This window comes from Artibeus jamaicensis, unplaced genomic scaffold (assembly GCF_021234435.1).
Source record: "Artibeus jamaicensis isolate MK-2021 breed Jamaican fruit bat unplaced genomic scaffold, CSHL_Jam_final contig_723, whole genome shotgun sequence".
NCBI lineage: Eukaryota > Metazoa > Chordata > Mammalia > Chiroptera > Phyllostomidae > Artibeus > Artibeus jamaicensis.
In genome coordinates, this window is record NW_026521938.1 from 1,528,672 (window position 1) to 1,553,996 (window position 25,325).

The window sequence follows — 25,325 nt, forward strand, 5'->3', positions numbered from 1 at the left end:
CTGATTCTCTAGTGGAGGGCACACAAGAGGCAACCATAACACTGATGTTTCTCTTCTATCTTTCTCCCTTCCTTACCTTCTCTCTAAAAATAAATAAAATTATTTTTTTAAAGGAAAAATAAAGAAAACTTCCTTAATTTTATGAAGGAAGTAGACACACAAGTCCGGTAAGCATAGAGAGTCCAAACAAGATACATTCAGAGAGGCCCACACCAAGATATATCATGATGAAAATGCCAAAGTGTAAAGACAAAGAGAGAATCTTTAAAAGTAGCAAGAGAAAAGCAGGTTGCTATCTACAAAGGAGTTCCCATAAAATTGTCAGCTGATTTCTCAAAGGAAACTTTACAGGCTAGAAGAGATTGGCAATAAATATTCAAAGTAATGTAAAGCAAGAACCTACTACCTAGACTACTCTATCCAGCAAAGCTATCATTTAGAACCAAAGGGCAGATAAAGACCTTCCCAGGTAAGAAAATGCTAAAAGTGTTCATCACCACCAAGTCACTTTTATTTGAAAATTTAAAGGGACTTTTTAATAAAGATTTTCTTTTATTTTTATACAGAGTAAAAGGGAGAGAGAAAGAGCAAGAGAAACATCAATGTGTGGTTGTCTCTTGTGCACCCCTTACTGGGGAGTTGGCCCACACAACCCAAGTATGTGCCCTGACTGGGAATTGAACCGGCGACCCTTTGGTTCACAGGCCAGCACTCAATCCACTGAGCCACACCAGCCAGGGCTAAAGGTACTTATTTAAGAAAAAGAAGCTGAAAGTATGAACAATAAAATGGCAATAAATACATATCTATCAAAACTCGAACCACCCAAACAAACTAAGCAAACAAGAAGAAAAAACAGAATCATAGATATGGAGTTTCATGGCTGCCAGATGGAAGAGGGGATTGGTGGAGTAGATGAAAAGGTGAAGGGATTAAGAAGCACAAATTAGTAGTTATAGAATAGTCATGGGGATGTAAAGTGCAGTATAGGTTATGAAGAAGCTGAAGAACTTATATGCATGACCCATGCACATGAAAAAGGTGTTGGGATGGCCTGAGGGAGTGGGGGCTGCCTGGTGAAGGGGGACAGAGGGGGAACAACAAGGACAATGATAATAGCATGATCAATAAAATATAATTTAAAAAAAAAAGATCTTTAGCCTCCAGGAGTATGCTGAGCTTCAGAGTCTCAATATGTCTCCATAATTTGGGTGATCATTTGCAGAGAGCATGTCGCAGAAATATGATGAAGATCCCTTTAAAGGGGAGGTGAAGCCTACTTAGATGTGCCGTTTCCCAATGTTCCTCCCAGGCGAGCACATAACATTTTAGGCAATATGCCTGTCATCCCATGAATTTTGTGACTGGGGACTACATTACCCAGAATGCTCAGGGCCGAGTGGCAGCATCGCTATCCAGTGAGAACTCAGAAAAGAGGCGCTTTCCTGGCTCATTTTTCTTCTGGGGGCGGGACGTCTGGTTCTGTCTTGGCGGCCATGTTAGGTGCTCTGGGTTTTGTTCACTCTAAGACTCCAGGGCGAGGAGTTAGGGTTGAGGTGCCGGGTCCAGAAAGCTTGACAGTCGTGGTCCTGCTGCATAATTGCGGCTGTGCGACTTGGTGTCGCTGCCTATATGTCTCGTGGTAAGGCCAAAACAAGAACCCCCGTGCCAGTGCCCCGGACCGCCTCCGCCACTCCCGCCCGGCCCCGCCCACAGGGTTTGATGGCGGCGCCCTCAAGGAGGCGCCTGGCTGAGGTGAGTGCTTGTCCCCCAGGCCCTCCCCCCAACTCCACTGAGCCCTGCAGTCCCCTCACGGAACTCCTGTCACGTCCTGCAGCCGGGGCTGAGAGGCAATCGACGGTGACACTGTCACGCGATGGGGAGAGAGGGTGATGGGCTGAGGAGTACCTGGTAAAAGATGAACTGAGCACTGAGGCACCGAGGTTAAATAGCGGGCTCGAGTCCCAGTCTTTAGGATGGGAGCAGTACCGGCTTGCCTGAGCCCATGAAACCCGCCACGAACTCACTTTGCTAAGGCCTACTACCTCTATCCACCTGTCCCGTGGCTGCAGACGCGGTCATGGAACCACAGGGAAGTGGAAGCATGTCCCCACCCGTACTGGCCCTGACCACCAACCACATACTCTCTGTAATGTGTTTCCGGCAGTAAAGTGACATTTCCTCGGTTTGGGGTTTGGAGAATCTGGAGGAACCCTAAACACGGGGTTCTAAGGCCACTCCAAGGGTGGTCTCTTTTTTTGTAACAAAGGTCAAGAGGACAGGAGTCAGGACTGGAATGGCCACCTGAGAGATTGGGAGTCTGTTCTGGCGGTAATGCAGGGTTTGCATCTGAAGGGAGAGGAGATATTACCGAAGTCTTACTTGGTTCTTTCTGGTTCTTGTATCATTATAGACTGGGGTTGAAGGAGGAAAAAGGAAGAAGGGGAGTGGGGTCAGGGCTGTTGCCATAATTCAGCTGAGGGTTAATGGAGCAGAGTCTTGGCTTAGGAGATGTGATTGCACTGTGATGTGTACTTTTAAAAAAAGAGTTGCCTTTTTACAGACAACTCTTTTACATGTCCTCACCTGAGGACATGCTTATTGATTTTAGAGGGAGAAACATTGAAAGGTTAACTCCCGTATGAGCCGTGTCTAGGGATCGAAATTTTAACATAGGTATGTGTGCTAAACTGGGAATCAACCTGTGCCTGGCGCCAACTTTGTTTTCTAACATGGACTGTGAGGGTGTGAAATGGGACTCAGATAAAACTAGGGTTTTTCTCAGCAGCTCTTAGAACAGAAGCTCCACTTAAAAATGAGGAAGCTGGTAGAAGTAATAGTCATGGGAGGTATCAGGATGTTCTGAGATTTTGGGGGGGAGTACTATGTGGAGGCATTAAGTGAGCAGCTAAACACGCAGGTCTGGAAATCTGGGGAAGGTTTGAAGATGGAGACATCAAAAATGTAATGGCTGCTGTGTGGGCTAAGGTGAATGGTTTCGGTCACTTTTAGGACAAGTGTTTTTTATGGTTATGGTGCTAAAAACTGTGCCAGGAAATGGGAAGATTAGTGGCTCAAGTCTGGCTTTCTTGCTTGGATACCTGGGTGATAGTATTGAAATACATTTGAGGGAGGTAAGTGGCCTCAGAAGGAGAATGTGTCAGGAACGGGACAGTCTGGCAGGTGGCCTAGGTTTCCAGTGGAAGGAATAGACATGAAGTGGATACAGCAGCTTAGGAGCAATGAAGGGGAGATGACCCTCAGGCCTGAGCTAGAGTTTATTCACCCACCACTCTGTGAATTCCACGAGGATTTATGGGGACTTCAGTGGGCCCTGAGCTACTGCTATTCACTCTTTTTCCAAATGCATCCCCCAGGTGGCCCTGTGTGCTGTGTGGTGTCCTCCGCTCCCAGGCTGTGCTATTAACTTTGTACAGTCAGGTGTTGGGTGTTTGGCCATCACTGTAACTCTAAGATGGGAATCTCACCCTCACCAGTGGGGTGAAGAGGAGGTGATTAAAACACAAGTAATGTAGGGAGGCCAGGAAGATGCCTTTGGTGTGGACCAGTGAAGTGGCGGTGATCATAGATACGGGGCTGTGGGATCCAGTCTCAAGAATTACATGTTCTTGGAGAGGGAGTATGCCTGATGACTCCAGGGGCCTGGGATCAAGACTTATGTGAACTTAGCCACACCAGTGGAATAGCCTGGCATGAGTGGGTGGACCCCTCTATGCAGGTCCAAAACTTGAATGTCTGCTTATCCACCTCCTTCCTCTTGCTGATGGCTGGACCTTGTCATCAGTGAGTCTGTGAGGAGACAGCAGCACCAATGGTACCAGGTCTTGGCTTGTCCTGAGTTGGGGAGATTGGGAGGAGGATGGGCACAGGGTTGATGTTTGGGGGAAGGGATTGTGGGTTCTCAGTAGAGGAACTTTTTGTGGTTTCATCTGTCCCCATCATGCCAGGGCAGGGTGACCTTTGAGGATGTGGCCGTGTACTTCTCCTTGGAGGAATGGGATCTCCTTAATGAGGCTCAGAGACATCTGTACCACGATGTGATGCTGGAGAACTTGGCACTTATAACCTCCTTGGGTAAGGTTTTTAAACTCACCCCTGTGCTGTGAGCTAGTAGTCTCTATCCTTCCCTTTTCCCCCAGGAACAGGCAGGCCTATCTACACAGCAGGACCATGGGCTCTGCTTCCCTAGTTCCCAGGGAAGGTGCTGTGGTTATTGGGCTGAGGTATGTGTACCACACTCTCCGTCCATGAGCAGCCCCAACACTTGTTCTGCAGACTTGGAGGGAAGGAATCAGGATCAGGAGTCTTCCAGTGAACCTAATGGATATCACTTTACTTGCCCTCTTGACAGAGTGACTTTATCCAAATCCAAGGCTCCTGTGTGCCCAGATTCTGCTTCCTTCCTCTAGCAGACACTTTCTCAGGTGTGCCTCTGCCAGGAATTGCCGTCACTAACATGGTGACTCCTCATGTGGCCCACAGGCTATTCTTGCAAAACCCTCTTTTGAAGTTTTCTGTAGTATTTAGCTTTCTGTTGCCAATCTTGTGCTGAGTTGTTTTGGACTAGTGCTGGCTCCTCATCTGTGCTATGTCCTTCCCTTAGTAGTTGTGTAAGTTGCCATAAATTTGCTCATTGATGGAGTTGGGTTGGGTTGGAAAGCAGTGGTTCTCAGGATTAGTATGGGTCCATCTATACAGAGCAAGATGGGCTCAGAAGGAGCCTGGCCCTGGAGAGTGTTATGCAGGGGGGAAGGCGTGATATCATTGCTGTGTTCAAATCATACCAGACACCTATTTGCAGAGTAGTATTTTGGTGCCAGTACATGTGGTCATATATGGTATCTAAACCATTTTTCTCACCATTCCGTCTACAGTGTGTTCCTCATTGGCTCCCGTGTATTGTATCTTGAAAAGTTTGTATATTCCTAAACAGTCCTTGAACACCAGCTTCCCTGCTATAGTTGTAGCTCCTTGGTTCTTAATATACCCTTCTACACCATTCATGTGTCACCAGTAGAGAAGTTCCTTTGGAAAGTTGGTAGTAGAGAAATGAACCGTAGACCCTGCTTCTCCTCTGTGTCACACTGCATGGTTATGTCCTTCACCTTGTGAAGCCTCCCCCATCCTGTGCTCTGTATAGCCCAATATTGCTAACCAGCCCCATCCTTAGCCTGAACCAACATCCTGGTCCTTCACATATGCCACAGACCTGCTCCTGAGTTTGTCAGACACGTACATGCACTGCTTCCTCTCACCAAAGCCAGCAGGCACTTCACCAGCACTTCTTGCTTTCAGGTTGTTGGCATGGAGCCCAGAATGAGAAGGTACCTTCTGAGCACCGTGATTCTTTACAAGGAGTGTCACAGGTCTGGACTCCCAAGGCAGGTGTGTCTCCCCAGAAGGCCCATCCTTGTGAGATATGTGGTATGAACTTGAGAGAGATTTTGCACTTGACCAAGCACCTGGGAACATGTCATGGGCAGAAACTGTGTAAGATAGAGGCATGTGAGAAGCAGTTGTATGTCAATGTGGAACTTCAGCATCAGAAGCAGCACACGGGAGAGAAGTACTTCAGGAGCGACATGGGCAGAGCCTTAGTTGTAAAGGACTGCAAATTCTGTATGTCAGGGAAACCCTTCTCCTATGGAGAGGCTGTGAAGGACTTCCTAGCCAGCTCAGGATTTCTCCAGCATCAGGCCACATGCACCAAGGAGAAGTCAAAGAGGAGAACTGAGTGTGGGGCAGCCTCTCACAGGGAAAAAACTATATGTAACTCTGGAGAATACACAAAAGACTTCAATTGCAAACGCACACTTGTTGAACACCGGAGAGTTTTCACTAGAGAAAGATGCTACATGTGCAGTGAATGTGGAAAGTCTTACAGCAAAAGCTATAGCCTCAATGACCATTGGAGAGTTCACACTGGGGAAAAGCCTTATGAGTGTGGGGAATGTGGGAAGTCCTTTAGGCAAAGCTCTAGCCTCATTCAACACCGGAGAGTTCACACTGGAGCAAGGCCTCATAAGTGTGACTTATGTGGAAAATTATTTAGCAACAAGTCCAACCTCATTAAACACCGAAGAATTCATACTGGAGAAAGGCCTTATGAGTGTAGTGAATGTGGGAAATCCTTTAGTGAAAGCTCTGCACTTCTTCAACACCGGAGTGTTCACACTGGAGAAAGGCCTTATGAGTGCAGTGAATGTGGGAAGTTTTTTACCTACCACTCCAGTCTCATAAAACACCAGAGAGTTCACTCTGGATCAAGGCCCTATGCATGCAGTGAATGTGGAAAATCTTTTACTCAAAACTCCAGCCTCATTGAACACCGCAGAGTTCATAGTGGAGAAAGGCCTTACAAATGCAGCGAATGTGGGAAATCTTTTAGCCAAAGCTCTGCGCTTCTTCAGCATCGGAGAGTCCACACTGGAGAAAGGCCTTATGAGTGCAGTGAATGTGGGAAGTTCTTTACTTACAGCTCCAGTCTCTTAAAACACCAGAGAGTTCACACTGGATCAAGGCCTTATGAGTGCAGTGAATGTGGGAAATCCTTTACTCAAAACTCTAGTCTCATCAAACACAGGAGAATTCACACTGGAGAAAGGCCTTATGAGTGTAGTAAATGTGGGAAATCTTTTAGCCATAGCTCCAGCCTCATTAAACACCAGAGAGTTCACATTGGATAAAGGCTTTAGGAGTATTGGAATGTGGGAAGTTATTTACCTTTAACCCCAGACTCCTAAAACGCCAGATCACATTGGATGAAAGTCTTGAGCATGGCATTGTGAGAAATCATTTATCAAAATCCAGCCTCATTACATCTAGAGCAGGGGTGTCAAACTCATTCTCACCTGGAGCCACATCAACCTCAAGGTTGCCTTCAAAGAGCCAAATGTAATTTTAGGACTGTGTAAATGTAATTACCCTGTAGCAGTTAAGTGAGAGCTTGGCGTTGCCACTGGTAGAAACAAGGTGCCGGGCTGGATAAAACAGGGTAGAGAGCCGGATTTGGCCTGTGGGCCTTATGTTTGCTACCTGTGATCTAGAGAATGACAGTGGAGAAAGGTCTTGTAAGTGCAGTGAATATGAGAAGGCATTCAGTCAAAGGACTTGCCGTATTGGATACTGCAGATTTAAAATGGAAGAGCTGCCTTAACTGCACAGGTATATACTATATCTTCCTTCAGTGAGCCATCACTGGAGGAGGTCCCTTATGAAGGTGCCATTTGCCTGTATTGAGCCTCATACACGTAAACATCAATATAAATTTCAGGTATGTGGGAATAGCATTGCCCTTTTTTTACCTGCCCAGGGCCATGGCCAGAGTTATGTCACTGGCAGTTTGTAACAGAAGCCATTTCATCTCTACCTCCTGACTGGAGCCCACAGTGTGCAACATTTATCCATCCCAAAATGTTCAGGGAGTAAGCCCCAGTGTGCTCTCATTTGCAGGATGATTCGCCAATAACCCGAGCACTTAACTCTTTTCCCAGTTTTTCCTTCTCTGATGAGTTAGTGCATGGATCTTCCCCAGTTTTGGCCTAGGGCACTGTTGGGACTACATTTTTCAGGGATATTGTTGGTTTCACGTGACTTCTGTAATGGCATTTTCCAGCCTCCAAGTCACCAACCCAGGAACTGTGCCTATCATTGCTCTTTTTTGTATGACAGTAAAGGTCTTTAATCTTGGGGGTTCTAGTCACTGTTCAGGGTGCTTTGAAATTAACTGGGTTTGTTAGAATGCAGGGGTGAACAGCTTTGGTTGGGATCCCAAACTGTGTGTCTCAGAGTGTATATATAATATGATGGTAGAATATACCTCTTCAGGTTTGGCCTAGTTTGCATTGCTGCTCAGAGCCTTTAAGGAAAGACTGCAGAGCTTTGGGCTCCTATTTTGCAGCTTGGATGCCATGACTTTTGTCGGTTCAGAGTTCAGCCTGAGGAGGGGGTCCTTGTGACAACCCTCGGTGCTTCTAAGAGCAGTGTGAACTTGTTTTCTTGTTCACAGGGGCGAGAGGACATCTGTCCCGCAGGTCCTGCAGTGGAGCCGTGGGCCGTGATGTCCTGAATTCTGTGGGATAATGTCACTGGTTTTAAGATTATGGGGTCCAGGAGAATGATTGTTGTTACAGGAACACTGGATTAATAGAGTGCAGGAAACTGCCATAAACTGGTTAGCAGGTTCTGCCTTTATTCATTTGTGGACCTCCTCTGAAAGGTCCACAATGTTTAGTACCTATAGCTGAGAAGGATGAGCAGGTACAGATGTTCTCAGGCCCTCCAGGAACTATGTATCTTGTGTAGCTAAGGGTCCTATCAGAGAAAATGTAAAGGTTTGGTGGGTTTCTGTGGCCCCTCTGGGCTGTTCACGTAAGGTCACCACTGTGCAGAAACACAGGAAAGGAGATCTCAGTTCAGTATTTGTGACCTGGTCGGCATTCCTGTGAGTAAAGTGGAAACACCCTTCAGTGTTCACCTATTTTTGCTGCCACTCAGGCAACTGTCCGCCTCATGAGGAGAGAGGATGTGGAGTCAGTTCAGTTGCCAAACCTGATTTTCTAAAGGGTAAGAAAATCCAGCCTTTAATTTGAACCTATTTTTCAAGTTTTAATAAGGTATAAACAACATGCAATAACTTATCCATATTGAAACTGTATAATTAGATAAGTTTTGACATTCATGTAAACCCCTTAACCATCAAACATAATAATAAATTTTTTCATCACCCCTATATTTACCTTGTGTCCTTTAATAATCACTGTCTTCCAGGTTTGTCTTCCAGCCACAGATTTGTATTTGTAATAATAGACTGGTTTGCATTTTCTAAAATTTTATGATTGAAATCATAAAGTGTTTAGTCCTCTCCTTGGTGCCCTCATGTGACATATTTATTTTGAGAATCATCAGTGTTGCTTATTTGAGTAGTTTATTCTTTTTATATTGTTCACAAGCATGGTATATTGATGTACCACCATTCATCTGCTCATGGGTATTATAGTTGTTTCTAATTTTGGGCATTGCAAAAATTGGACAAAGTTCATATCGATATGTTTCCTTTCTCATGTTAATACCATGACGTGCAATACCCAAGTCGGAGTGTATTCACTTTAAACACCAAACTGTCATCTAAAATGATTGTTCCTTTTGTATTTTTACCAGCAGTGTATATGGGTTCCAGTTCTCTCATGGCCTTGCTAATAGTGCATAGGCCTTATCTTTTAAAATGTTGATCCTTTTAGTAAATGTGTAGAGGTATCTCTGATTTTGCATGTCCCTGGTATTTCATGATGCTGAGCATAGCTAATGTGCAAAAAATATGGGGGAATGGTGATTATATTAAATGGTATGAAAGAAATCAACAAACCAACTTTAGATAGTGGCAAATTCTAATGGACACATAAATGGGTTAGCACCTTCACAAATGTGTAACTTCAGTCACTAAATGCCGTATAACTTGAGTTCATACAGTTTTAAATTTCTTCCATTATTTCAAGGCAGAGCTCCTTATGGCCCGCTGCTTTCCCTTCTGGTGGACTCCCCTTGTAGACGCCCCCTCCCCTTTGAGTCAGCTTCACCTAGACTCCGCTCTGCCCTCAACCCCATCCCTCTCCTCTCTCATTTCAGGATTCATCTGAGAGGAAAGTCTATTATTCTCTGCTCTCCCACTGTGAGCACGAGACTTGGTCCAAGCATCAGGGACCCTCCCCAGAATTCCCAACCTGTGAATCCAGTTGTCCATATGCCACCTCCACCTTTGGGACATCTCAGATTCACCAGGTCCAAGGTCCAACTCCTGATACTACCCCCGAATCCTTATTCCTACTGCCAAATTACCCATCTCCATTCTTCTAGATGTTCATGCAAAAAAAATCTGGGGTGGTTATTTCCTTCTTACCATCATTCACAGCCACATCTGAATAGCAGGAAAACCTATCAGTTCTGTCTTTAAGGTCTATCAAGAATCTGCACTTATCCGCACTCTACTCCCACCTCTCTGGCCCACCTCAAATGGACTAGTAAGCCAGGACAAAAGGTATAGGGAAACTGAGACAGTTAAACTCCCAAGGAGTTTACAGCCTTCTTGGTAAATTGCACAATCCTATCTTGTCTAGTCAAGGACACTTAGGAGTCAATGGTTTATACTTCTCCCCAACCAGAGGTTAAATAGCTTAAATTACCCTACTCAGGGAGAGAGATAGCAGAAATGCAATTAGTGCCATTTGCCAACCACCTCTAAGGACAGAGGAAGTTAAGGGGATAAATCTCATTTGGGCCTATCAGCACAAAGCTGGTGAATACCCTATTGAAATCCACATTACCCTCCCTAAACTCCCAGCCTTTAAAAACCCTCAAAATGAGGGACCCATTGTGCATTATCCCTCCAGGTGGCACACCCATGCCTTTCCCTCCCACCTCTTCTTCACCTAAACGCTAAGGGACTCCATGAGACTTGGAACAAGGGAGCAATGGACAGCAGTGGCTGGCCCAGGCTAACCCCCTGAACCTGCCTCCATGGACCCTTTTCTCTGACTTCTCAGTGAGCCAAAGCAGCCGCACCTAGGCTCGCTTTCCTTCTCCTGTTGCTTGTGTAAGTCATTCTTTCTTTCACTGTCCCCAGCTTTAATAAATGTACTCTCAAAAGTCACCTGGACTCATGAAGTCTTCCCTGCATGAAGTCAAGAAACCTACACACTGCCATGGCTGGTGTGGCTCCGGGGATTGAGTGGTCCCCAGTTGGGGACATGCAAGAGGCAACCACACATAGAGGTTTCTCTCCTTCTTTCTCCCTTCCTTCCCTTCTCTCCAGAAATCAGTAAAATCTTTAAGAAAACAGACCCCCACACACTACAGGCCAATCTGCTCCACCAACACTAAAACTTTTAAGTGGCCTCCTTACTAGTTTATTTCTTCCCCTCTACCATCATGATAGAGGGGAAGTCTACCATACTTCTCCCTGAGCAACATTTGGAATACTTTTAAAATCACAATTTAAAAAAAAAAAGAAAATCTTAACTCAGATTCTCTCTGTTCCAACTTCCATAGCTCACAGGAACCCCACAGTGGCTGCTTGAGCTGCCATGGCAGGCACACTGCCTCCCTGCACACACGAGTGGGACCCCAAGTTTCCTGACTGCTCTGGGCTCATTGCATACCTCCAAGACTTTGTGCTTGCTGTTCACTCCACCTGCAACACTTGTCCACACTTCATACTGTGTTTCAGAAATGGGGACCCCACCCAGAAACACCTTACTGGTCTGGAGATGGGTCTGAACTGCAGTGACCTGAGCAAGGGGGTCTTCGAGATTTGGGTGGAATGCAGTCTGGTGCATTAGCACAGCCATGGCCCTGAAGGTGGAGCAGTTTCAGGGAGCTCAAGCTGGGCAGCAGGTGACCCAGGTGACAAGACCTCTTGCTCTGCTGCTGCTGTATCTCAGTTCAACCCACTGACCAGGTGAACAGGATCCAAAGCAGCTGAAATGAAACCGTCCCAAGGAAGACACCAGAAGTCTCACTTCCAAATGGTTCACTCACAGAAACAATCCTCTTCCAGGCTTTCCTAAGTCTAGCACTGTTGGGCACTTAAGGCACACATTCTTTTGGGAAATACAGTTGCTGTTATGGAGACAGCCACTGGGAGGGGCGCCCTATCCTGGCCTCCTGTGTACTGGATAAGTAGTAAGAAAAAATACACTAAAACTCACCCTGGCTTCTGTGGGTCAGTGAAAAATACACCAAATCTAGAGGGGCAAAGCCTACCCATATGTAAAGAGAAAGAACAGGATCTATTTCGCATCCTTCAACATAAAAGTGGATGCAGCATTACCTTACATTTAAAATGTGTAGCTCAGTTGGTTAGAGCAGTATCGTGATAAGCCAAGGTTGTGGGTTCAATGCCTTGTAAGTGAGGGCACTTACAAGGATCAACCACTGAATGCATAAATAAGTGGAACAAATCAATATTTCTCTTCCTCTCTAAAATCAATAAAAAATACAGAGAGTTGGCACAGTCCTTCACTTTCTTTTTTACTATGTATTTTGCCTATATAAAGAATACCTTGATGAAAATTTTGGAGAGAATATTCAAATAAGATTAAGTCAATAGGTTTTTGGAATAAAAATGGAAAGGTAACATGTTGGTAGGTTTCATTTTGGGCTAAAATTTTAAAAATATTCATAGATATCTATTGTTGACAGTCTTAACTTACATTACTTAGTGGTGTTGCCAAACAAAATAACTATTATTTGGGGGCTTATAATACTAGAAATATAAAAATTCCACATTGTTTTATAAGTCTGAAGTAGCTTCTAAGTACCATAAGGCAAAAACTGACAATAATTGCTTTAATATGTAAAGTTGGAAATAATTTCTTGAAAAGCTATAAAGCATATTATAAATCTACATTAAGTAAGGTGTCTTTTTTAAAAATTTAGATTTTTAAAAAAGATTTCACTTATTTCTTTTTAGAGAGGGGAAGGGAAGGAGAAAGAAAGGGAGAGAAACATAAGTGTGTGGTTGCCTCTCACGCAACCCAGTATGTATGGAATACTTGTGGACATGACCCACAACCTAGGCATGTGGCCTAGACTGGGAATTAAACCAGCAACTCTTTGGTGCACAGGCCAGTGCTCAATCCACTGAGCCACACCAGCCAGGGCCAAGTAAAGTGTCTTAATGGCATGGAGTTTAGCTTAAAAAGTAGTAGAACACACTATAGATTCATGATTTACAACTGTGGTGGTGTTTACGAAATAACGGGGAATGGCAGTTTTTAAATAAAATTTTCTGGGGCCATGTGGTATATAAATTTTAATTTTTACCAAAGTGCTTCTAGTATTAAAACATAAAAATTAAAATAACAAGCCACATGCTTGAGAAAATGTTTGAATCCTCTATAATTGCTAGTAAGTAAATAAATCTAATAAATCCTGCAAGTTGAAGAGAAAAAATTCAAATGAAAATGAGTGCAGAAAGCATGTAGTCACTTTAGAAGCATTCCAAATGGAAATTATTTTTACTTATTTATTTAATTTTTTAAAATTTAATTTATTTATCTTTAGAAGGGAAGGGAAGAAGACAAGGAGAGAAATATCAATGTATGGTTGCTTCTGGTGCATCCCCTGCTGGGAACTGGCCCCTGCTGGGAACTGGCCTGCAACCCAGGCATGTGCCCTGACTGGGAATTGAACGGCGATCTTTTGGTTCACAGGCCCACGCTCAATCCACTGAGCTACACCAGCCAGGGCTATTTATTTATTTTTATTTAAGGAAAATTACTTTTAAAAATGGATTTGAGAGGGAGGGAGAAACAGCAATTTGTTGTCTCGCTTATTTATGCATTCACTGGTTGATTCCTGTATGTACCCTGACTAGGGGCTGAACCTGCAACCTTGGCATATCTGGATAATGCTTTAACCCACCTGAGCTATCCTGCCAGGGCCCAAAGGACAATCTTAAAAAGGAAAAAAAATCCACCCACTGGCAACCAGGAAAGTGCAAATTAAAACCAAAGTCATCAGCCCTGAAGGATGTGGGTTGGTTGGGCATCATCCCACAAACTGAAAGCTTGTGGGCTCAATTCCCAGTGAGGGCACATAAAATATTTTAAAAACAAACAAAGAGAAAACTTGTAAATTATTTAGATTAGTGGCAGGCATTAAAAATTTAGAGTGCTTTTTCTTCAAGGTTAATTGATATCCAACATGTTTTTTAATGATTATGACCCACAGTTTGCATCTAAACAGAAAAACTGAAATGTAAAGTAGTGCAACTACTCAATAATTCATAAGATCATCGATACATTCTTTTTCTCTCTTAATTTTTAAAAAGATTTTATTTCTTTTTAGAGAGGGGAAGGGAGGGAGAAAAAGAGGGAGAGAAACATCAATGTGTGGTTGCCTCTTGAGCGCCCCCTACTGGGTAGGGCAACCGGGCAACCCAGGCCTATATCCCCAACTTGACTGGGAATCAAACAAACCAGCGACCCTTTGGTTTGCAAGCCCAGCAGTCAATCTACTGAGCCACTACTGAGCAGTCAATCTAACCAGGGCCATAATGGAATGTCTATATTTTAGTTTAAAAATAAATTCATTTAGTTTAATTAGTTCCATATGTAACACCCAAATATGTCGGGATCGTGATTTGAATAGAACCTTTTCAAATACTTGCATTTATATGTAATCATACCTTCAAAAAATGTGATTGTGCTCTGGCTGGTGTGGCTCAATGGAGTGAGCACCAGCCTGGGATCCAGAAGGTCTGTGGTTCAATTCCCAATCAGTACACTCACTTGGGTTGCTGGCCAGGTCCCCAGTTGGGGACACATATCAGTGTTTCTTTCCCTCTTTTTCTCCCTCCCTTCCCTTCTTTCTAAAAATAATAAACAAACAAACAAACAAATAAATAAATATCTTTTAGAAGAGAAATGTGATTGTTATACTGCTCTAACTTATTTTTAATGTATATATCACCAATAAGTTTCCATCATAAGTACATACAGAAGTTGTTCAATTCCTAAATTGTTTTATTGTCTGAATAAAATTTAATGTGCTTACACCTCCCCTCTTGATGTACCTCGTTTTCACTTAGCAGCAAACTAAATACTATACAAAAACATTTTGTATAGAAATACATAGGAACACACAGGCACACACACACAGTGGTACCTGAATGTGCTGACAGAATTATAAAAGGACATCAAGCTGCCAACACCGTTTTTCTCTAGCAGTTAGAATTCTCATACTTTTCAGTCTTTTATAAAATGTCCATAGAGTAGCACTGCTTCATAAACAAATTAACTTTACATTTTACATCTTAAAATATTAAACTCTTTCATTGTGTATCAGGAAAAAGAATATGCGTACATAAAATAGTTTTATGTTTTGTAGGTAAAACTATTTTATGTTTGTGGATAACAGCATTTCTTACTGTGTTGGGCCCAATCACTGAGATTGGAGAGATGTGTTCTGTGAGTACCAAAGGTCCAGATCCCCCCTTGTTCATCGCTGCCCATTACTGTCTTCTCCATCTTGTTCCTTGTATGGTGTCTTCTTTTGTCTCAGACGGAACTTACTGAAGCTCACAAAAATGACGTTAAAGCTTCACGCATACTGCGTATGAGGAGGAATAAGATCCTGTTTATTTGCTTCCAGCTACCAGTGGGTGTCGACTTGGGTGGGCCTCAGTGGAGTCTTAAAGTCTAAACACTTCAGGGGTCGATAGCCCCCAAAGCTGCCCTTTTATTCCAGCGGGAGCAAAGCCTCCCACTGGTCCTACAACGGTGGTGAGGTCATTTCCCAGCGGCCACGCCATACTCCGTAACCATTTTTCTGGGAGTCTGGCGGGGGGATTCCAGCGGGGTGAGGCTGTGGGAACTACATTACCCAGAGAGCCGTGCGCTGAGCAGCCGCGCGGTCAAGCGAATGACTGTCGAGGAAAGGGGTATTTTCTTGGGGGCTATCTCATTGGGGCGGGGCTTCCGGACTGCTCCAGGCGGTCATTTTAGCGGCTCTCGGGCTGGTTCGCAAACTCAGAAGCTCCGGTTCCGGCTCCTATCGGTCCCGTTGGAGGTGACGGACAGACAAAGCCCGAGAGGAGGTTTTGCGTCCACTTGCACAGCCGCTGGTTGAGGGTAGGGGACATCGCTGCCTGCGAGGCCGACCTCGAGACGTCTGTTCAGGGGCCCCCCCGCGGAGCTCGGCTGTCAATAGTCCACTTGGCCCCGCGAGTCCGCCGGCGGCGGCGGCCTCGCTGAGGTGAGTGCACTTGTTCCGGACCCGCCCCCTCGTCCCCACCGAGCCCTGCAGCCCAGTCCCCGGCGTTCGGACCGTGAGGCGCTTGTGGGTGATACCCGTTGTGACGAGGTGGGAGAGGGCGACGGATGTGGGGCCGAGACGCACAGGGGAGGCTGGAAGCGGGGAGATTCGGGACCCTGATGCCCTTCTTGCTTCTGCAGGAAACTAAGTTTGGGTAGAGTCGCACCTGCAACGGCAGCCTGGGGAGTTAGTTCTATCTGCCTTCCTAAGGCTCTAGTTGCCACGGAGAACTTTGAGGAAGAGAGACATCTAAAGAGTTTGAAAAATTCCCCCCACCCCCCAAAGTCTGCTCAGTATAAAAACAGACTGTAGGTCCTGACCAGGTGGCTCAATTGGTTTGAGCGTCGTGCCGTGCACCAAAAGATCATTGGTTGGATCCCCAATCAGGGCACATGCCTGGGCTATGGGTTTGATCCCTGGTCCAGTGGGTCTGGGAGGCACCCGGTGGGTATTTCTAATACTTCAAGGTTTCTCTCCCTCTCTCTCTCTTAAAAAAAAAAAAATCAATAAGTATCTTCGGGTGATGATTTTAAAAATCAAGAAAAAAAGAGAATAGACTAGGGGTTATGAAGACACTGAGACAGAGGGAGGTTTAGTCTTTTTCCAAGGACACACAGTTAGTGAGAGGCATTACAGAGGTTAGACAGTTTCCCCAGGCTACCTGCTCTGGTATAGGGAAGGCCCATATCCCTGAAACCTTGCCATGGTGACGTCTCTTTAAGATCTAACTCTTCCCGCAGGTTTCCATGGCTGCAGAGGTGCTTTTGGAGCCTACACAGGTAAGTGGAGGTGTCTCAGACCCTCGTTGGTGCCAATACACATTTTCTCTGGATTTGTGGTGTCATGAGTCTCTTCATCTGCCATTCCTCCAGCCCTTGGTTTGAAGACCCTGGAGAATTCCCACTGGAGCTCAGGGTCTTGAGTCTAGGTCAGCGGTTATGTGGAGGGGTTTTCATTTTGAGCCATCAATGGAAAGAAATATGGAAGTTTATCACAAAAACAGGTAATAGTATGTGCAACTGCTTGGAGGTGAGGTGGTTCAGGAAATTTCAGGTCTCCTTTCTCGTGGGAATGAAAGAAGAAGGGGGCAAGAGTCGGGCTTGGAATGACTGCCCTAGAAGTTGGGCATTTATTCTGGAGCCAGTAGGAGGCCTGGATAAGAGGAGGAAGGTGATCTTACCTGGGTCTTAAAGGGCTCCATCCGTTAAAGAGTGGAACACAGTGAACATAATGATTAAAGGGAAGTTGAAGAGAGAGAAGACACCAATGGCCCCAGGATCTAGTATCTCCCCTGATTTGGGGATCTTGGGAGAAGGATGGAAATGAGGTAGATGTGTGGGGAGATGTATTGTGCATCTTCAAGAGTAAGATCATTCATGGTTTTATTTGTCCTGGCAGGGATGTGTGACCTTTGAGGACGTGGCCCTTTATTTCTCCTGGGAGGAATGGAAACTCCTTGATGAGACTCAGAGATGCTTGTACCAGCATGTGATGCTTGAGAACTTCGCACTTACATCCTCTCTGGGTAAGACTCTCACATCCACCCCTGTGCCCTGATTGAGTTTCTGTCTTTCTTTCTTCCCCACGGGCAACTTTGCCTTTTTCACATCTAAACCATATACACTGCTTCCTTCCCCATTTTCATGGGTATGTGCAGTGCTTACTGTGCCTAGGCTGAAGGCAAGCCTGCTTCTCTTCGTTTACCACCCCAACACCCACTTCCCCAAAGCCTTACAGGGAAGGATTCAGGGATCAGTAATCTTGATGTTAGCCTAATGGATCCCACCTGTCTTGCTCTCTCCCTTGCTGAGTGACTGTCTAGATCCATGGCACCCTAGTTGCTCTTTCCTATACCTGACATTGTATTCAAGCTTGACTGCCAGGAATTTTAGTCACTAATATGGTGACTTGTTTCAAAGACTGTTCTTGTGAGATTTTCCTCCAAGATTCTTTTTTTAAAATTTTAAATAAAAAATATATAACAAAAAATGCTATTTCTAAGTGGCATTTAGTACCTTTTCATCATTGGGCAAGTATCACAATCATGCATCCACAGAATATAATCTTGCAAATTGAAATTCTCCACATTAGACAGTACTTCCCCATCCATTGGCAACCACAATTCACTTTCTACCTCTATGAACTTGACTCCTTAAAGTATCTTATATGCATAGAATCGTACACTAATTATACTTCTGTGTCTGGTTTTTTTTTTTTACTTAGCATAATATTGCCCAGAGGTGTCCAACCTGTGGCCCTCAGGCTGTGTGTGCCTAAGAATGGCTATGAATGCAGCCCAACACAAAATTGTAAATTTACTTAAAACATTATGAGAGTTTTTTGTGATTATGTGTCACAGTGTATTTAAATGTATAACCCAAGACAGCTCTTCTTCCAATGTGGCCCAGAGATGCCAAAAGATTGGGCACCCCTGTAAGGTTCATTTGTGTTGTAGCATGTGTGAGAATTTCCTTTATTTTTAAGACCAAATAGTATTCTATTGTATGTCTGTACCATATTTTGTTTATCCATTCATCCACTGATGATCACTTGGCTCTTAAGAAAAATGTTGATATGAATATAGGTATACAAATTCATGTCCCTGCTTCAATTCTTTTGGATAATATCTGGAACTGGAATTGCTATATCATAGGATAATTCTAGTTTTTTAATTCTTTGAGGAACCACCATACTGTTTTCCATATCCATATTTTCTATTTATCTTTAGAAGGGAAGGGAAGGAGAGAAGGAGAGAAATATCAATGTGTGGTTGCTTCTGGTGTATCCCCTGCTGGGAACTGGCCCCTGCTGGGAACTGGCCTGCAACCCAGGCATGTTCCCTGACAGGGAATCAAACTGCGATCTTTTGGTTCGCAGGCCCATGCTCAATCCACTGAGTTACACCAGCCAGGGCCATGTCCATATTTTCATGTACCATTTTATATTCCCGCCAGCAGTACACAGAGGTCCTAATTTCTCTCTCCTTGCTAGTATTTATTTTGTGTGTTTTTAAAAAGAATAAATAGCCATCCTAATGGGTAAGTTGTATTTTATTGTAGTTTTTATTTACATTTTCTTAATAATTAGTGATGTTGAGCACCTTTTATGTGCTTATTGGCCATTTGTATATCTTCTTTAGAGAAATATCTATTCAAGTCTCTTGCCACCACCACCCTTTTTTTTTTAAAAGATTTTATTTATTTAGGCCCTGATTGGTGTGGCTCAGTGAATTGAGTGCTGGTCTGCAAAGCAAAGGGTCACTGGTTCAATTCCCAGTCAGGGTACATGCCTGAGTTGCAGGCCAGGTCCCCAGCAGGGGGTGCGCACAAGGTAACTACCATTGAGGTTTCTCTCCCTCCCTCTCTCTCCCTTCCCCTCTCTCTAAAAATAAATAAAAAATTTTTAAAAGACCTGCATATGGAGGATGTTGGTCTTCTTCATGGTATCTTATAGGTCCTTATGCTCTGTTCACTTTTGTGCAATATTTTTATTTTCTGTTCCTCATATTTGGTATCTTTGTTTACTGACTGGTTTTCTGTTTGCTCAAACCTGCTTTTGAATCCCTCTAGTGATTTTTTTCATTTGTTATTATACATTTCAGTTCCAAAATTTTTTCTTGATTCTTTTTTATGTTTCCTATCTCTTTACTGATATTTCCATTTTGCTCTGCAACACTTTCTTGACTTCGTCCACATTTTCTTTTAGTTCTTTTAGCATCTTTTAGACAGTTGTTTTAAAATCTTTGTCTAAGAAGTACATTATCTGGTTCTTCTCAAGGTAATTTTCACTTGATTTTTTTCCCTTAAATTGGGCCATACTTTCCTATTGCTTCATATGATCTTTTATTTTTATGCTGAGAACTGGACATGTATCTTACCATGTGGCAACTCAAGAAATCTGATCCCCATCCTCTAGGATTTGCTGGGAGGGGGGTGGTTTTGTTTGTTTGTTATTTTATGGTTGTAGGTTGTCTTTGTGCTGGAGATCAGTCTGAGGTGTGAACTTTAAGGTCTTCTTGGTTTTTTTTCCTGAACCTGTGTTTTCCCCTGGGTGTGCATGATAGCTTTCTAAATTTCCCCATATGATTGAGTTTGAATGTCCTAGTCCTTTAAATTCTGTCTCCCAACAGAGGAATAAGAAAAAAATAAAAGAAAAGGGGATGGAGGGAATAGATACCTACCTTTTAAATTCCCTGCAAAGTCAGTTCAGCCAGTGAGGTAGGTAAGAGCTTTCCAACAATGGTGGTATGGTTTGCAACAATGGCTACCCACCTTTCTGTTGTACCTCCACCATCAAAAGCAGAATTGAACCCTGGCTGGTGTTGCCCAGTGGATTGAGCGCCAGGCTACAAACTGAAGGGTGGTTGCTGGTTCAGTTCCCAGTCAGGGCACATGGCTGGGTTGAAGGCCAGGTGCCCAACAGGGGGTGCTCGAGAGGCAACCACACATTAATGTTTCTCTCCCTCTCTTTTTTCTTTCCTTTTTCTAAAAAAGATAAATACATATATATATATATATATATATATATATATATATATATATATATATATATATTTTAATGCAGAAATGAGAGCACAGATCCCAGAGGACAGGGATCCTGGTTTGTGCAAGCTGCTCCAGTTACATGTTCATGACTCCCTGCCTCTGGGCTTGGGGTGAGGAATTGTGTGAGTTAGGGGATGGATAGCTGATACCACCTAACAGTTGAAATTGATCAGAATTAAATCAATTTAATATGTTGTAAGCCTTCTGTGGGCTCTAGAGTTGCAAAATATTTATGGTCGTCTTGATTCTATCAGTTCAGTTGTTGTCTAGGTAGGGAGACGGATTCCTGGTGCTTACTACTCTGCCATCTTCTCTCTTTTTGTGCCCAGAGGTATTTTTTTTGTAGTATTTAAATATCATTCCTGTGATCTGTTGTGTTTGAGTTGTTCTGGGCCCGTATTGGCCATTGACCTGTCCTGTCTTACCTTTAGGAATCAAATCATCCAGGTTCCATGCAGTTGCTCAGCTGGGGCTAAGGGAGGAGTCTCTATGTTTCACAGTATGGACATGACTCCAGTCTCAACAAGAGGAGCTCAGGGAGGGGCCTGATTGAGGTGAATAGCAATTGGAGGATGTGACGTTAGGGCTTTGTTCACATCATAATTGGAACCTATCATGTTTGACTTACATTTTGGTGCCATTTCATTATAAGTGGTCACCTTATATCTACCTTCCGTTGTCCAATCTTGACTCTGTGCTGACTTACGTATCATTTTTATTCTCAGTCCATCCCTGGAGCTAATCCCCATTCTCTGGACTGCTTATCTCACTCAATCCTCGCATTATATCTTCCACAGTGCTTTCCAGTGTTGTTCTATCCTAAAGTGTATACATACCTTTTAATAATCCTTGACACCAGTTACTTGGTTCTATTCAAATTTTCTTGCGCCTGGATATAGATTTCCTGCACAGCATTACATGTCACCAGCAGGTAGAATCCTGCTCAAAGCCATGGACAGAAGAACGACTTATAGAACATGCTTTTCATCCCAGGACCACACCCTTGCCTTATGTTCTGTGCCTGATAAGGCCTGCCCAATTTTGTAACCTTAGTGACCCAGTAGTACATGGCAACTGCTTCATCAATCTGATCCCAACTCCCTTTTCCTGAAAACAGCTTCATGGACTGGTTTCTAATGTGTCAGATGTACATTTGTGATGGTTTGCCCCCTCCCAATAAAGTTAACATGTACTTCACCGTCACTTCTGTGCTTTCAGGCTGTTGGAGTGGAATGGAAGGTGATGTACCTTCTGAACAGAGCATTTATTTAGAAGAAGCATCACAGAGCAGGACTTTTAAAGCAGGTTCAGATCTCCAGAAGATCCATCTCTTTGAGATGTGTGGCCCAATCCTGAAAGATGTTTCGCACTTGGCTGAGCATCAGGGAACACATCTTGGGCAGAAAACATATACATGTGAGAAACTGTTCTTCATGGCCAACCTTAAACAGTACAGGGAGCAACACGTTAGAAGTTCTGTGGACAGAGCTTTGTGTACAAAGATCTGCAGAGTCTGTGCATCAGAGAAGCCCTTTATCTGTGGGGAGATTGGGAAGGACTTTTTAGCCAGCCTACAGTTTTTTCATCAACAGATCTCTCACACTGGGGAGAAGCCAAAGAACAGTAATGAATGTGAGGCTGCCTTTCACAATGGAAAAAGTCTTCACAGCTGGGGAGAATGCAAGAAAGCCTTTAGCTGCACAGACACACTCGCTCAGATCCAGAGAGTCGTCACTCAAGAAGGGCTTTATGAATGCAGTAAATGTGGAAAAGCCTGTACCCGAAGATGTAACCTCATTCAGCACCAGAAAGTTCACAGTGGAGAAAGGCCTATTTATTGACTGCAGTGAATGTGGGAAATCCTTTAACTGCAAATCTAACCTTATTAAACACCTGAGAGTCCACACGGGAGAAAGGCCTTATGAGTGTGGGGAATGTGGCAAATTCTTTAGCCAAAGCTCAAGCCTCATTCAACACCGGAGAGTTCACACTGGAAAAAAGTCTCATGAGTGCATTGAATGTGGCAAATCCTTTAGCTGCAAATCTGACCTCATTCAACACCACAGACTTCACACTAGAGAAAGACCTTAGATGTATAGGGAATATGCAATTTCCTTTTAGTATAATTACACTGGAGGAGAGAACTTGTGAGAGAGCCATTTACCTGAATTACAACCCATACATCAGAAAATCCACAGTGGAAAGATTTTATTTAAATTCTGGGTGTAGGAATCTTTAAGAAACTGTTTTATACTTTCTGACCTGCCCAGGGCCCTTGCTAGATATATGTCACTGCCCATTTCTATGGCAGAATTCATTTCACCTGTACCACCTGGCAGGTCCATACAGTGTGCATCAGTCACCACCCTAACCATCTCAGGGAAGTGGAGCTCTAGGTACTCCCCATTTGCTGGAGAAAATCCTGTGTAGTCTTCACCCTTCCAGGGTTCTTATTCCTCTCTCTTTTATAAGTTAGGATATGGACCTCACTCAATTTTGGCCCACTGGACCAGATCAGAGTTTTCCTGGTGACTTTGTCAAGAAGACTATGTTTATAAGGACGTGTTAACTTCATATGACACTTACTTGGATTTTCCCAGCTTCCAAGTTACCAACCTGTAAACTACCTGCCACTTATTGCCTTGGATTTTGCAAGAATAAAGGCATTATTGTTTAATCCACTTTTGACTTTGGGGTTGTATTTACTGTGTGAGCTGGTTTGAAAAGAGTTTGGCTCTGCCAGCTGAAGGAGTAGAACATTTGTCATGGGGGTTCAAAGCTTGGTATGCCTCAGAGATAACAGAATGATGGAAGAATATTCCTCTCTATACATTGTTGACTAAGGTCTCCTAGAAAAGATCTTGGGGCTTTGTGGTCCTTTGTACATGGGGTGTCAGAATGTTTTTGGTGGGCTATGGAAACACCCGGAGGAGTCAGGAAGTTGTGGCAGCCTCAAGTGCTTCTGGGAACAACATGAATTGTTTCTCTTGTTCACAGTAGATATCATATAATGTTCAGCAGTGTTGAGGGGAATCTATACCCCAGGTCCTACACAGGAGCCATGTGTCCTGATACCCAGAATTCACTGGGCTAGGATCATAAGGGTACAAGGCTCTAGGGGGTGGGGGAGGTGGGCGGGGCATAATTGCTACAGTAACACTGGAGAGGAGGAGACTACAGCAAAGTAGATGGGATGTGCCCCCGCTAAAATTTCATCAAAAATATCCCAGGACCTTCAAGCATGCATGCCTTTTGTAGCTGAATTCCTTTTCAAAGAAAATAAGCTATTGGTTTTGTGGATTCCTGCAGACTTCATGGGATGATAACTGAAAAGCTATTGCTACACAGGCAGAAAAATAAACAGTTTGAAATGAAATCCCTTTGTTCAGTGATGTTGCTCTGTGACCTAGCCAGCATTTCTGTTGACTTAGGTGGAAATAGATTTCAATGCTCATCAATTTGCTACCACTAAGGCAAGGCTGTTCCTCCGAGGACATCAGAAAAGAGTCGATATATGATCAACAAGCCTGATTTTCTGAAAATAGTGGGAAATCTAGATTTGTCTTTTGAACCAATTTATAATTCTTTTTTCAGGTATAGTTGACATGCAGTATAGTGCACCTATGTGAAATGTATAATTTGCTAAATTTTGACATAATATACAAACCCATGAAACTTTATTATAATCATGAAGTGTCCATCACCTCTACTTCGTTTCATTTTATAATCTGACCCTCTCCTCCCCAGGCCTCCAGGCAACCATTGATTTCCCTTTATTTATAATAAATTAGTTTGTATTTTATATGGTTTGATTTGTACAAAGATTCTTTTTTATGGTTTTATTCCTGGTTATTTTGAAATTTTTCAATAATGCTTATATGAGCCGCTCTTTTTATTACTGAGTCGTATCTTATTTATGGATAGATCATTTGTTTGTGTATTCATCTGTTTGTGCACTTGGGTTACTTCTAGTTTTGACTATTGCATATAATGCTGCTAGAATATTTGTATATGGCTCTGGCTGGTGTGGCTCAGTGGATTGAATGCTGGTCTGTGAACCAAAGGGTCACCAGTTCAATTCCTAGTCAGGGCACATGGCTGCGTTGCAGGCCAGGTCCCCAGTAGGGGGCGCGTGAGAGGCAACCACACATTGGTGTTTCTCTCCTTCTCTTTCTCCCTCCCTTCCCCTCTCTAAAACTAAATAAAATAAAATCTTTTTTTAAAAAGGCCCTGGCTAGTGTGGCTCAGTGGGTTGAGTGTCTGCCTGGGAACCAAAGGACTGCCAGTTTGATTCCTTGTCAGGGCACATGCCTGTGTTACGGGCCAGGTCCCCAGTGGAGACTACTTGAGAGGCAACCACACACTGATGCTTTTCTCCCTCACTTTCTCCCTTCTTTTCTTTACCTTTAAGAATAAGTAAATAAAATCTTTAAAAAAAAAAAGAATGTTTGTATGTGATACTTTATATGTACATTTATGCTTCACGTTTCCCGTGTTAGAAAATCAAAGTGTAATGTCTGAATCATAGGATAGCCGGATGTTTAAATTAAGAAATTTCTAAATTGTGATCCGAAATGGTTATTCACTTTTGTGTACCCACCAGGAGCATATGAGAATTCCAGTTTTTTTTAAAGGTTTTATCCATTTATTTTTAGAGGTGGGGGTGGTGGGGGAGAAAGAGAAGGAAACATCAATGGGTGGTTGCCTCCCATGCGCCCCTCTACTGGGGACCTGGCCTGCAACCCAAGCATGTGCCCTGACTGGGAACTGAACTGGTGACCCTTTGGTTCACAGTCCAGTACTCAATCCACTGAGCCACACAAGCCAGGGCAAGAATTACAGTTCTTTAACATTCTTATCAGTACTTGATCTGGTCAATCATTTGAATTTATCCTTTTAATAAGCAAGCAATAGTTTTAATAGCATTTCTCTATAGATTCTTGATGT

The 25,325-nt window shown here is 43.6% G+C and overlaps 1 protein-coding gene across 1 annotated transcript; it reads left to right on the plus strand.

Moving 5' to 3' along the window:
• The first annotated feature begins 1,497 nt into the window (after positions 1 to 1,497).
• Positions 1,498 to 23,485, plus strand: LOC119053193 (zinc finger protein 211-like). Its single transcript, XM_053672065.1, is given in 10 exon segments — positions 1,498 to 1,755; positions 3,969 to 4,095; positions 5,317 to 6,720; positions 6,723 to 6,913; positions 15,730 to 15,882; positions 16,147 to 16,278; positions 16,575 to 16,613; positions 17,233 to 17,359; positions 21,597 to 22,210; positions 22,212 to 23,485. Coding segments are annotated over 10 exon segments (3,168 nt in total). The 5' UTR covers positions 1,498 to 1,632; the 3' UTR covers positions 22,470 to 23,485.
• The last annotated feature ends 1,840 nt before the right edge of the window (positions 23,486 to 25,325 follow it).